The following is a 15,154-nucleotide window of genomic DNA, read 5'->3' as shown; positions in this document are numbered from 1 at the left end:
TATTTGCAGCAATAGTTTATAAGTGTATTTCTTTCTCTCTTTTAATGTATACAATTTTAGTATTGTTTTATAAAAAGAAGGCTAGTAATAATCCAAAATATATCAGATATCTTGAAGTACTTATTTTGCATTTTATATCAAAATATGAATACTGAAGCAAGTAAAAAGAAGTTTTAGTCAAAATTAGATCTAATGCACTTTAAATGAATAGAAAATTGGCAAAGATTTTTTCCATTAATGCAACACCAGTATGTATTTAAAGCGTATGTATGTAGTTTATATTACTTGCCAATAAAATCAGGTTATAAAAATACTTCTTTTTATTTTCTTTGATTATGTCATAATAAATACTTTTAAAGGTTTAAAAAAATATATTTTATAATTCCTTGCAAATAAATATAAATATATATAAATTATTACCTACAGTTACTTATAATCACATTTGCATCCTACTAATGTTATTATTTAAAGAACTTGAAATTTATTTTAGAATACCTGAGTTGCACAAACAGAAATAAAGTTAAATATTTACTAAGCTCTAAAAACGCATTTAACAGGGTTTCATTTTAGATTTTAGATTAAAAGTTAAATAAGAAAGATAGAAAGAAATTAATTTTAGTCGAATTTTTTATAATAGACATATTTAAAAAATACTACATAGATCTGTTCATATTATTTTTTTGCGTTAATAGCATCATTAAGTTATAAAAATAGATTATACTTGCTTTATATAGATAACTGAATTTTATCATGAATCATTGAAATAACTTACAAGTTGACTTGGATAATCAAGTTTGGTAGTTCATATTTTCTCTTTTTGAAAATTATTACAATGTACCACGATATACTAAAAAGCTAAAATCAACTGTGCAATTCAATAAATGCTATTAAAATAAATTGAAAGTAATTATTTAAGATCTAAAAACCATTTACTCCTCAGGTAGAAGAGAACAGGCTATGTAGAATATACAATCCTATTAAAAGAAGTACCTAATAATACACTCTAAGAATTCTTATTGTTTAAGAAATTTTTATTACATGCTGCATATATGAAATTGTTAGAATATGCAATTTTAATTTAATATTGTAGATACATTCTAAGAAGGATGTAAAATAAGATGGTGCATGATAATATATTTCAAAGATTCAGGTATATTTTTCTGCACGGTCTTCTTATTTTTGCTTTGTACTAAAAGTAAATTGAATTGCGTGCTTATAGAGGCATAAAAAGTTAGTAACATATCTAAGTTATATACATACAACTAAGTTGAATTTCTGAGAATCCTCAAATCTCTTTTAAAAATTATACAAGAAACTATTAATTATATTTTTTTTAAATTATTTTTGAAAATATGTTCCAATATATGGTTTCCTAAACAACTGAATTTTCCACATTTTCTAATAGTAGCTAATTGCACTAACGTTAATATTCTAATAAGTTTACCCTTGTTATACTGCCACTCATTTACTTAAATTTTAGAGTTTTGCTTACGACACTTACTAAATTGCTTCTTGTACTTATGTCGTACAAGTGGATGTTTAGATTATACATTTTTTAAGTATTTAATTTTTATTTAAAGTGTGGACCACATGGTTGGTGAGTTTTTAAAATTATTTGATGTAGTTCCACGTATTAGTAAGCACGCAAGTCGCCTAATAATAATAGTTTTTTTGTTCAATTAAATATATTCTTTTAATAAGCTTTAATTATTGTCTACTTTCTGTTAATAATTACTTACATAATTTTTCAGTTATTCTTTGTATTTACTTTATTATAGTGATTCAATACCTAATTATATATTGGTAAAATCAACATTAACTAAAAATTATAATATGTCACTTCAAAATCGTCTACTTTTTAAATACAGAATTTTAATAAGTGCATAACTTAAATGAACACGTTTAACAAACTTGTAACAAGGAGTAAATTTTCAAGAGTTAATGTTAAAAAAAAATATAAAATTGTAAAAGTAGTTTTAATATACAGGGTGTCTCCTTTTTCAGAGGGACAGTACTGCTATCTCCTATACTATAAAAGATACGAGAGCGGTTAAATTAGAAAAAAGTTGCAGCATTTTATTCTTATTAAAAAAGTGTATTTAGATTTTTTATGCGATGTTACGTTTTTTAGATATCATCATCAACTTTTTTTTTAAATACGGACCTGGATTTTTTATTTTATATTTAAAAATAATTTTTATTTTCCTTTTCAACAATGTATAACTTAAATGTCTGTCTCGACGTTTCGGTATAAAAATAGCAGTTTTCAAGCTTTTTTCTTTAATACGGATCTGATTAGAATTTACAAAATTAAAATACGGCAGATTTGGGTTTAGTTGGGTTAGCTGCTAATATTATTCACTAACATCAATTGCGGCTGATATTTTTTATGTAGTTAGGAAAAAAATTACGATATGCGATTTGTTCTATATTAATATTCGATAACGAAAATCTATTTTCAAAGCTGCATGGAGAGCCACCTTTAATGAAAATGGAACCGTGCTTGCCGAATGGTTCAAACTTTATAACAATGTCAGATTTATTACGGCTGTGGCTTATTTAGGTAGGCCATGAAAAAAAAATATGTCGTAGCTACGACAACAATTATTATTATTAATTACAACAAAATTATTAAAATATTACTTTGATATTTTAACGTTTTGCCGTAAGTTAGTTTTTTAAATTAGTTTAAAAGCCTTGGTAGTCTCCTTAGCAATTTCCTAGTTCAATATTAACAAAATAAATACAAGTTGTAAAATGGTAAGGTATAGTGATAGTGAAAAAAAGACATGTTCGATGTTTTTATAAGATGTTATCGAAAGGTTGATTATGCAGTAAGGGAGTATGCTAGATTATATCCAAACAGAACTGCTCCAGCGTGAAAACCTTTTTATTTGGTTTCAAGAAACCTCACCGAATTTGGATGTGTATCAAAAAAACGCGGAAAATACCGTGCCAAGAATACACACAACGATGTTAATGTTTTAGCTCAAATTCATCTTTATCCGGAGTCTTCATTAAAAATTATAGGTTCTGAATATGGGATACATCCTTCAGTGATCGGAGAAATTTTTAAGAAACATAGGTATCATGACTACAAGTTCCAACCGGTTCAGAAACTGCATCCAGGTGATTCAGAACGCAGACTTGTTTTCTGCCGTTGGTATCAAGGGATGTTAAATGCAAACCCGATGTTCTCTACGACCATTTTATGGACCGACGAAACTACATTCACTAATAGTGGCATGTTTAACCGAAAAAATAGGCATTTCTATGCAAAACAGCCCACATTTAGTAGAAGAAACTAAGCCTTAAAATCGATTTAGTCTTTATTAATTAATATGTGGTGCGAAATCATCGGTAATAGGCTAATAGGTCCCAAAATTATTGATGGAAATTTCAATGGTGAAAGGTACGTTAACCTATTGACGGAAGTTATGGATGAAATTTCATTGGAAACATTAAGAAGTATTCGGTGGTTAATGCAGGATGGCTGTGCCGCTCACAATTCCGCTGTTGCCCGAGATTTTCTCGACACAAATTTCCCTAATTGCTGGGTAGGAACAAACGGTCCTGTAAGGTGGCCTCCTCGTTCCCCATGCCTTAATCCTCTGGATTATTTCTTATGGAGATTTTTAAAAAATAAAGTTAATAATAGTGAAATAAATAATATGGAGGTGTTAACACATCGGGTCACTGCTGCATTTAGAGATTTAAAGCCCGAATACTTAACCCGCTCAATAGAGAACTTAGAATTAAGAATCGTAAAATGCATTGAACATAATGGGGGTCACACTTCGAAAAATTTTTGTAAATAGTGTAAATGTTATTTGTAAAAAACTACTTAATTTCTTCTCAGAACTAAAAAACTGCTTTATAAGTAAGAAAAACAGCAACTGCTTTTCTTGCCTAATGTATGTAAAGAGAATGTTGTTTCTTTACTTAAATCGTATTCTTTTGTTATTTTTTTAGTTAATTCACGTTTGTCATTCGTTTGTAAAGTAAATAAAATATTTCTTATTAAAAGTGTAAAATTCTATTTTATTTACACATTTATTGTTCCCCTTCTAAATCTAAAGCAAGTACTCGTAAATTAAAAGAACCATACCAAATTTTCGAATTTCTTTTTCTTACCCACAAAAAAAGGGCACTGTAGTTTTAAAATTGTATGTTTGATATTGAAGATAAATAAGTAAATATGCATTCAAAAGGTATTTTAATTTCGTAAATACTAATCAGGTCCGTATTACAGAAAAAAGCTTTCGAAAACTGCTATTTTTATACCGAAACGTCGAGACAGAGATTTAAGTTATATATTGTTAAAAAGGAAAATAAAAATTTATTTTTAAATATAAAATAAAAAATCCAGGTCCGTATTTAAAAAAAAAAGTTGATGATGATATCTAAAAAACGAAACGTTGCATAAAAAATCTAAATACACTTTTTTATCAGAATAAAATGCCGCAACTTTTTTCTAATTTAACCGCCCTCGTATCTTTTATATTATAGAAGATAGCAATGAAAAAGGAGACACCCTATATGTCAAGTCTTTTAGTTTTGAAAATGTCTAAGTTTTATGCAAAATCATTCTTCCTTTTTTTTTAAATATGGAAGTAAATGTTTAATTTGTTTAAATTCTACCCAAGCTTTAAATCATTGAAGGCTAGATCTTACAGTTTAATTAATAATTAAAAAATATTGGAAGTTTCAAGCTACTAAATATCATAATGAATATCTCCCCAAATGAGTATAATAAAGAAGAAATGAAACATTATGAAAGTAGTTAAAAAATATAAATAAATAATTTTTCAAATGAAACCTAAAAAACACTTTTTAAATTAAACATATTAGAATTATAAATTAAAAGAAGTAATTTATTTTTTATATTTAGAAAAACTATAAAAGCTTTGATGTAAAAACAATTTTTTTTAAGTGTAATAAAAATATTTTTTATATTGTATATGAATTTTAATATTCATTCCATACATATATTACACAAAAAAGTAAAATTTACCTGCATAATTAGGGCTTATATCTACAACGCTCGCCAAAGGTCCAGTAGATACAGATCCATGAATAGCAACAGCTAACGTAAGGAAAACTATAGCTATAGTCGAATCGCACCCAGAATATGCTAAAGCCATCATAAAAACTCCTTGTCCGATGCAACCTGAAAATTTTTACCACGTTAATTTACGAAAATTAATTACTTTTTGTTTCATCCAGCTTGGTTTCTCTTTAACTTTCTCTTTATGGTACAAAGTTTTAGCACAGCTTACCGAGTTTCGCTTTTTATAGAATTTTAATTAGAATTTTTTGAAAATATACCTTGTTTAATGTGCGCCTTTAAACACTTATTTTTGCATTGTTAAAAAAAGTGTATTTAAAAAAAATTACAAAATAATATTAAATAGAAAGCAATTAATATCAATGTTTACGATGTCTGGCAGATATTGCATTAGCAGTATCTGCATTAAATAGAGGGTCCTTAATCCGCCTTTGATTTTGAATTTATCGGATACATCTGGCGTAGTTCGTTACACTTCCTATAACATCGATTCGTTTCAAATGGCTCGTTTTATATACTGCATTTATTGTTTAAAATTGGGTTACTTAAATGCATTGAATTCTCGCATGCTCTAAAATATAGTACTTAGGGCTAATAAAGTATTCTGAATATTAAAAAATAATAATAAATTGGCTTTTAAAAAGACTGCTCATCTATAAACAATTTACTAAATTTACTAAATTAATAATACACACTTTAAAATTTAATTTTTTTTAATTATGTCTAAAATTCTTGGCTTTACTTTTGAAACAAAACTAACAAAAATGTGTAAATACTTAGGATGGTATACATTATTAAATTTGTAAGAAAAAACTCAAAAATTTTGATCATGCGTATCCTCTAAATTAACTTTTTTTACTATCAATTTCACTTTAATATATTTTTTTAAGTTAGTATTTATTTTAATATTTTTTCCTTCCAGATTTATTGATCTTATATTAAAGCTTGACCTATTGATGTTCTACAAACACTTGAGTGAAACAAGGACAAGAATATGTTGGCACTGATTATATAACTAACTAGTCCTATATGAAAATTAAGTCAGCGTGCATTGATTTCACGAGAGTTATACGAAAAACGTTATCTAGTTGAAACAGAAGAGAATAGATTTACTATTTTGAATATTCAAAAATTAAATGGTTACTCAAAAATAAAAATGCTATGCAATTAGTAATTTAATTATTAAAAAGCAAACACTAAAAATTACTTACTTAACATCACCATTATTTTAAAATTTACTCTATTATTATAAATAATATTTGATTTGAACAAAATCTTTTAAAACAATAGAAAATCAAATGTAGACAAAAAATGTAAATAATAGTTTTTAATAAAAAAGTTATTAGATAAAAGGTCTTTGGATAAAGTAAATGAAGTGCTTTCTTGTTTATTATTTGGGTATAAATTTAAATATAATCAATCGAATAATAGCAATATTATTATTATCACTAAAATATAAAAAGCAAAATGATGATGTGCTTGTAAATAGTAAATTTAAACTTAAAAATTGCAATCATAAAGTTTCTGATAAAATTAATTTCAATATATTTCTTTTAAAACCTAAAGTGATTGATTTTCCAGATGGTTTTAAAAAGTTTTTTAAATCATACTTAACTAATGAGCAGCTTTATGTATAGAGAGCATTAAAGAGAAAAATTTTATAATAATTTTAAAATGTTATAAAAGAAAAACAAAAAAAATAACGACCTATTTAATATTACATTTTTGCAACCTTTGGTAAATTCTGAATGTTATTACATAGGCGAATTATTAATTTAAATAAATAAAGTTATAATTTTGAATATAAAGTCAGTGGTATTGCCTTTGCTGTTAGCAATTGAATTTTAGATATTAACTGTACCATTAATAGCATTTATATTGTAATAAATATAAATTTCACTCAGTCCTGATTTAACCACTAACTTCAGATTTCAATTTAACCACTAATACTGAAAGGAGAGATCTTACCGCCCAGATTCCCACAAGTTTCATAAGATAATTTATATTATTGCTTTCTAATTTAGTCGTCGCCTGCCCTTGACTTCTGTATGATATTTTTAAATTGTTTTTTTTTTTGTTCAAGCTCTCATAAGTTCTTTTTTTTCTATAGAATATTTCGCTTAGGAATACCTTTTACAGAGATATTTTATAATCGGGAATCATTTATATTTGCTAATTTCCTTTACATCATGGATAATTTTGTTTCGTAATTCTTCAGATCTTTAAATTACTGATCCAAATATTATAATATTGTTGGCTTTAGGGATTAATAAAGTAAACGTCTAATATTAATTAACCTAGTCAATGTTTCACAAAAAAGGGTTTGCATTTTTAGGCGCGTAATTACATTAGTATTTTTAAATGTAAGAAAATATTTTGAAATCTACCTATTATCAAATTTCAAAGTATACTATGTTTACCGAGTTTATTTTTCACTCCTTTTTAAGTTTTAAGTACATGAGATAGTAAAATCTTCTAAACTAAATTCAATTTTTATTTAAATATTAATATAGGTTCCAATTAATTAGGTCACTTAATATGAATTCACGATAAAATAGATTTTATCTGAAGATAACTTACTAATAAGTCTCAAATCTTTAGACCAAATGGTAAATTCCACATGTGTCTAAAAACTTACTAATAATATTTGATAACCTAAAATATATTTTTTTTTAATCAAATCAAATATAGTTTAACTACTCAAGTTTCATCTAAACCTCTTACTATTACCTAATATTTAACTAGAATTGGGTCAGATTTCAAACAAACCACTCAAAATCAAAAAGACCACTAAATGCTTGATTTTCCGTGAACAGGGTCCTTTATACGAGCTTTCACAAAGAGAATGTTCCGGAAATTAAACTGTTCTATTTAACTTAGGGAACAACTATTAATTAGATATAGGATATTTAGAAATCTTTAGAGTATTACATCTTTACGTATTTTTATGTAGATTACATACTTTATCGATAATCTCCATTATAAACGTAATCTCAAATATTTTACCCAAATATAAACTGTAAGCTTCAAAAGTAATTATCTCTAAATTGGACTTAAACTTTGAACTAATATTCCCAAATATCAGATTTAAACTTTAACAAATTTTAAATGGCGTAATTTAAGCCAATAAATGAAGCAATAAAGTATAAGTAGTATTTTATTCGTTAAAGGAATTTAAACGTTTTTAGGAGTATGCACGTGTAGAATGGGTAATAACGATTTTAGAGACATAATTTAGCTTACAGTCTTCTCATAACGTTTCACTTCTTGTGCCGCTAAAAGCAGAAAATAAAAGGTGAATACTTCGGTTTATGACGAACTTAACCGTTAATATTATGTATATTGAGAATATATAAAATGAAAATACTATGATTTTTTATAGTGCCTTTTGTATTTCTTTGTGCTTTGAAAAAAAAATCCTGATATTTTACACTTCACTGGAAATCCAATATATTAATATTAAATGACATTTGTGATATTACTATTAATGATGCCCTAATACTTCCTTAAACTTAAAACTATCTATATGTTTAAAATTTTAATTTGAGTGCCGTGAATATTTAAAAATGTTGCATTTTGCATAGATTAGTTATGAAATGTAACCTTAAATAATTTAAATATATTAAAAAAATGAGAAAAATAATTCATTGAATGTCATTTTTTTTACAATTTGTGCAGTATATTGATGGCCTACTGAAAAACAAATATATGAGCATTTTTGGCAAAAATTTAATTATTACTATTGCAAAATTCAAAAATATTTTTACTATTTTGACCATAGGACAAAATTTATAAATGCCACATTTTTAACGTCAATTTTTTTTTCTTTTACAATGAGGCTTGGACATAAGAAGAGAAAGTCGAAATAAAATCAAGTGTGGCGGTTTCGGCCGCAGGCCATTTATCATTAAGTACTAGTTCTTGCAATTAAACCCAGCATTCGATTACACTTGATGCTTAAGTAATTAATAATGCTCTGCGAAAATTAGTTTTTATCATATATGAAACCCAGATCCTTCACTTTATTAGTCGTCTTAAGAAGAATTCTGTTAAAATTATATAGTCAAATTGAAATAAAATAGTATTACGTGTGAAACTAATAAATGCGCATTTTCATAATTAAAATAAAGTTTATTTCTTTGACATAACTCGACAAATCTGTAAAAATCATTTTGTTAAAGAAAGCAATCACGAAGATTATTAATGGAAGTAAGAATCTTAATATCGTCTGCATAAAGGAATATTTTTAAGAAAGTAAAACATTTTATAACATCATTTAAATAGATTATAAAAATTAAGGGCTCCAGCTGATGTAACTGGATACCTGGAGGACTGTTGGCCATGTACAGTGATATCCTGGGATCGATTTAAAATGTACGACGGTAACCACCGAAGAAGATTTTCATGAACTTCCACTTCGGCAAGTTTTTGCATTATATATCCGGAGTAAACAATCAAGTTGGAATCAATAGATCGTTTGAGAAAAAAACTATGCGGCTCAGCAATAAGTATACGTTTTACAATATATATGAATTTAGAATGAATTAATAATTAAAACATTTCACCGAAAAGGTCAAGTTTAGTTCTTGGTCTATAATTTTTCATACTTGATTTATCTCCACTTTTATAAATTGGCACGATATTAAACATTTACAAGGGAACATACGTGGCTTAAGAGATCAGTTATAAATAATAGACAAATTTTACCATGGTTTTTTACACACAATATGTGTAAAATGCGATGTGTATTTTGGTGTTTAAGTTTTAGACCTGATGATGCTCTAATAGAGTGAAACACGTAACGTCGATAATAAATGTTTGTGACACCGTGACTTGGTTGTTTTTTTTCATTTGTTTATGTTGTACCTGGTCTCTTTGAGAAAATATTGAGCACACCAAATCGGCATATCCAGTTCTGGCATAGTACTTTAACTACTATGGTCGCTTTTTGGTTTGCAATGGAATAAACCTCGGGTAACTTATTAAAGTAATTCATAATAATAAGAGCATATCAATCTTTGTCCGGCTATGTCAATAGTAACTCGTTTAAAGTGTGTACCAACAAGTTATAGCATCATTCCTACCCTGGATTACAGAGAATATTAAGAAAATGCAGAAATTAAGAGATGCAGCTCTTCAGCAGTTTAAACACACTAAACGTCCAGAAAAATGGGAATATTATAAATCATTAAGAAACTTAACAACAGCTTCAATAAGAATAGAACGCAAAGCCTATTATAAGCATAAATTTAAAAATTGCAGTACTCGACAAAAATGGGAGGAACTTAATAAACTAACTCCGTCTAAGAAAAAAGATATTCCGGTGCAGTTTAATGATGTTGATCAATTTAACAATTTTTTTATAAACTCTACTATCTCAAACCAGCCTTTAGATCAGGAACTTTTAAATTTTTATTCAACCAATAAAAAAAGTGACATAGATTTCTCTTTGCAGTTCAAAGCAGTGGAAAATTATGAGGTATTTAACATAATTAAAAAAATATTCTCCTCATATTTGCGAATATATTACACACATAATAAACAAATGCTTAGAAACTAACTATTTTCCCAATTGTTGGAAGGAAGCCATTGTCTTACCCCTTTCAAAAATTAGTAACTCAATTGACTATACAAATTTTCGATCCATTAGTGTGCTACCAACTATGTCTAAAATATTATAACGCGTATTGTATGTACAAATAAGGAACCATATTAATAGATTTTCAATATTACCCATTAAGCAATCTGGATTTCGCAGTGGATATAGTTGCGCAACAGCAATGGCAGATATTACCGATGACATTTTTCGTGCCCGAGATAATAGCAAAGTCACTGCTCTGGTATTGCTAGATTTTACTAAAGCCTTCGATTTTTTAAATCATCAAATATTGGTAGCCTTACTGCATTACATAGGATTCTCAAATCATGCTATAGCTTTAATAAAGTAATTTCTAAGTAATAGGTCTCAAATGGTAAAAATTGATGCAACCTTTTCAAGTCGTCTTTCAGTTCTTAATGGGGTGCCTCAAGGTAGTATATTGGGGCCACTACTATTTAGTATTTATACAACATGCTTTCCTCAATATCTTGAATACTGTAAGTATCACTTCTGTGCAGTTGTATCACTCCTTTGCACCTTCTGATTATTTAACTGCTTTGAACCATATAAATGCTGATCTTGATGCACTTGTTAAAGTCTCTAGTAAGTATATGTTAAAATTAAACCCTAAAAAATTTGTAGTTATTCTCTTTGGAAGTAACGTTCAAATAAGGACTATTTATGAAGAATTTTCTTTGTTTGTTGGACATCAAAAACTTCAAGCAGTTGAGAGCACCAAGAGCTTGGGTTTAACACTCGATTCACAGCTAAAGTTTAGTGGACACATATCAAATAATCTTAAAAAGTCGTATTGTGCTCTAAAAACAATGTACCCTCATCGACATTACTTAGATCTGAATATTAAACGTGAGCTATGCGACTCTCTTGTGTTGTCAAATTTTAATCATTGTGATGTGGTTTATGGACCTTGTCTAGATGGTCAAGTCTCCTATAGAGTTCAAAAAATGCAAAACTCTTGTATTCGTTTTATTTATGGTATTAATAGGGGAGGTCATGTATCACATAAGCTTAATGATTTTAAGTGGCTTAATATGTTTAATAGACGTAAGCTACATTCCAGTATGCTATTTCATAAAATTATTAAATATCGCAGTCCTCCCTACCTATACAACAAAATTACATTTCGGACAGATATTCATCACTTAAATTTAAGAAGTAAATCTTTAACTAATCCTAAGCACAAAAATCAATTTTTCAAAAAATCGTTCTCTTATAATATTTCTCATATCATTAATGCGCTATCACCCGATATAACTGATATTTCAAATTCCATTTATAGATTCAAAACAAAAATAAGGCAAATCTTATTGGATAATCAGTAACATGCATATTAGAGCTAGAAGATTTATTTTTCATTTTTCTTGTTTATAAATTGTAATTGAATGGCTAGTATTAGATATATTCTTCCGTATTTAATTGTTGTATTGTTGTAATCTGTACCAAATCATCAACTACCTAGATATAATGTATGTACATTATATCTAGTAGTTAGTTTAATTCGTTAGTTTTATTTAAAAAGTAGTTTAGTTTAAAAAGTTTTTTATGTTGTAGAACAGAACCTGCATTTTCAATGCAACAGTCTGATACATTGGCTTTTATTTACCTCAATTATTGAATACACCTGTAAGTTTATATTCTATGTAATTTCCATGGTAAATAATAAACGTTATTATTATTATTATTATTATCTTTCCTCTAATATGGGCTCTTAGGCCTTTGCTTGCGAAACATTGCTCATACTGTCGGCGCCAGCGTTCAACATATTTATGACTGTTCAGACAGTAAAACCATTCTTTTAATTTTGCCAAAATCTTACTTACTCTAAAATTTTCTCCGACAACACCGCCATGGATAGCTTCAAAAATTCTTGAATCCGTTTTCGAAGAAGGACTAGCAGGTATGTCTTTTGTTTTCCCTCTATGCTCTCCCAGACTCTTTTTAACAATTCGTCTTGTATACTAAGCGAATTCTATTGAGTCCAGCAAGCTTTAACTTCAGGAGATTTGTCAGAAATATTCTTCCATTCTGGCTTTTAAAGTTCCCGAAACTTTGTTTAATAAATAATGCCAAATACTGGATCATCACACTGATCTTGGATTGTACTAGCTGCATCGCACTCTTCAGAGCTGTTAATGCCAATATGATGGCAAGTAAATACCTCTGGCTGTTGCTTATAGTAATTCTTAAATGTTGATATATTTCTATATAAGGTCATCTGGATAAAGTATTTGCATTTTAATGATGTTTGTCTTTTATATGTTTTATTGTAAAGTGAAAATCTTGTCCGTCGCCATTTTAGAGTCTCCTGACCAACCTAATTTCATTTTATCCTCCGTGAGCTTATCTTACGATTTTTCCAGGTTAGCGAAATTTTCTACAAAATTTGTGTAATATGTACAAAGACTCAAGAAGCTTTTTAACAAGTGTTTGTCAATAAGTCGTAGCCAATTTTCGATGACTTCGACTTTCTCTGGATAAGTCTTAAAACTATTTTCTTAATATGGCCGAGGTATCAACTTCTTTTTAAAATACTCAAAATTTTTTCAACATTCTCTGTCTTGAATATTCTTTAAATGATCTCCAAATATTTTTTTTCCAGTAAGTTGACGTCATCTACATAAACCAAGTAGTATAATTGCTAAGTAATACTGTTTTCATAAGAGTTTTAAAGGTGGCGGAAGTACTATAGAGTTCAAAGGACATAGCTGTAAATTGTCAAAGTCCTGTTTCAGTCGAGAATGTGGTCCTTTCATTATCTTCTGGGGGCATCCTTACCTGCCTTTCCACTTTTCAGATCGAGTGTTGAGAACCATTATGAACTTGCTAGCGTGTGTCGTCAATTCTTGGTAGAGGACAATTGTCTTTCTTGGTAATTTTATTAATTTTCCGATAGTCTACACAAAAACTGCTAAATCTATCCTTTTTCTTTACTAGTACAACTGGAGTTTTTCAAGGACTTTAGATTCTATCCCTCCTTGCATCCTTATTTTGTAAAACATTGGGAAAATTCACATTGTCTAGCAATAGGAATTGTCTTTAGTGTTAATTCTGCATTAAATTAGTACTTTCCAGGTAATTATCGTGTAACGAAAACACCTTTTGATTTTCTTTAAGAAGACGTCTTAATTAAGTACTCTAGTCCATGTTCAAATTGGCAGAAAATTCTTCAATAAGGTTTTAACAAACATTTTATATGAAAGAGACCATTAACAGTAAAACTGACTGCAGAGTGTATTGAGGCCTTGATGGCGCGCACGTTATAATATCATATAAAAGAGAACCAAGTAGTAAGTGTTAATAATAATATTTGCTTAAAAATAGTTTGAAAATTTAATAAAATATATTTTTTCAGTTCCGTGTGTAAAGTACTCACTTTATACACCTTATACTCAGGATTTATACAGTTTTCTTAGACATATCTGCTATAAAACTAATTTAATATTAATGATATTTTTTAAAATTTTTCTTTGATAGTAGAAATAATTTTGTATGTTGCACGTGTTTAAAATCCCCTTTGTTATTTTTGGGAATTGTCGACAAATTTCCCAATCACCAAAAAAGGATCATTTTACATACTTGGTATATAAATAACTATTTTAAAAATACGATTTTTTATGAATATTTAATTTATATATTTAGTTATATTTTATTTAATTTTTAGTGTAATTTAATAGTGTGTTATTTTTTTTTTTTAAATTATTATTAATATTAGACAACTTCTTTACTCACTGTATCAAATAAAAATTATTACAAATAAGCCCTAGTTGACCAAAAAGCATAGTTTACGCACAATGGTAGGAAAAATATGTTTGTTATGTCAATAATGTTAATAAAGTTAGCTTAGATTGAAGAAAACCATACACATATACATTTTCCAACTATAAATTAATAAAGATGCATCTTGTCGATTACATGCAATTTAATTCTTTATTGATTTTCATGAAAACGGGGTCAGTTCGTTGCAATTACAATTTTCGCAATTACACATTTCGTTTGTCAGGTAAACAGAAATGTACTCAAACTGCCAGAATAAATAACAACAAAAAATATTAGGTTCTTAATTAATTTTACTATGATGATTAAGAATTTGTGTAAATGTCCTAATACATATAATTTCTGAGTTGTATGTATAAATTTAGTTTTTGATCAAAATTATTTAATAACGCTAATATTATTACTTAACTAATATGACACGATCTTTATTACCTCATACTCAGAATATTGATGCAAAATGAGACCTTAATGTTAAAATATGAATTGAAGATTAAATTTTTTTAGAAGTTAAGAAAATTTGATGATTTATATCACATATATTAATTAACTATAAGCTTAATAGCCTTAATTACTAGCAATATAATTATTATTTATTTAAAGTTAACTAGTGGAGGTATTAGTAGTTTCATTTTACTAGAGCACTAGAGCAGTAAGCGCAATCATTGTTTTAAAACCAATTATTTCTCTTATAC

The 15,154-nt window shown here is 27.6% G+C and overlaps 1 protein-coding gene across 1 annotated transcript in view; it reads right to left on the bottom strand.

Annotated features, from left to right (window-relative positions):
- The window catches only part of LOC126739390 (sialin), a 75,815-nt gene that overhangs the window by 18,759 nt on the left and 41,902 nt on the right, over positions 1-15,154 (bottom strand). The window contains exon 9 of the mRNA XM_050445055.1: positions 5,015-5,170. Coding sequence (XP_050301012.1) covers positions 5,015-5,170 — 156 coding nt within the window. The remainder of the gene's footprint in view (positions 1-5,014; positions 5,171-15,154) is intronic.

Source organism: Anthonomus grandis, chromosome 1, assembly GCF_022605725.1.
Source record: "Anthonomus grandis grandis chromosome 1, icAntGran1.3, whole genome shotgun sequence".
In the NCBI taxonomy this organism is placed as follows: Eukaryota; Metazoa; Arthropoda; class Insecta; order Coleoptera; family Curculionidae; genus Anthonomus; species Anthonomus grandis.
The sequence above is the reverse complement of the archived record's forward strand: the minus strand, read 5'-3'. Positions and strand labels throughout refer to the sequence as shown.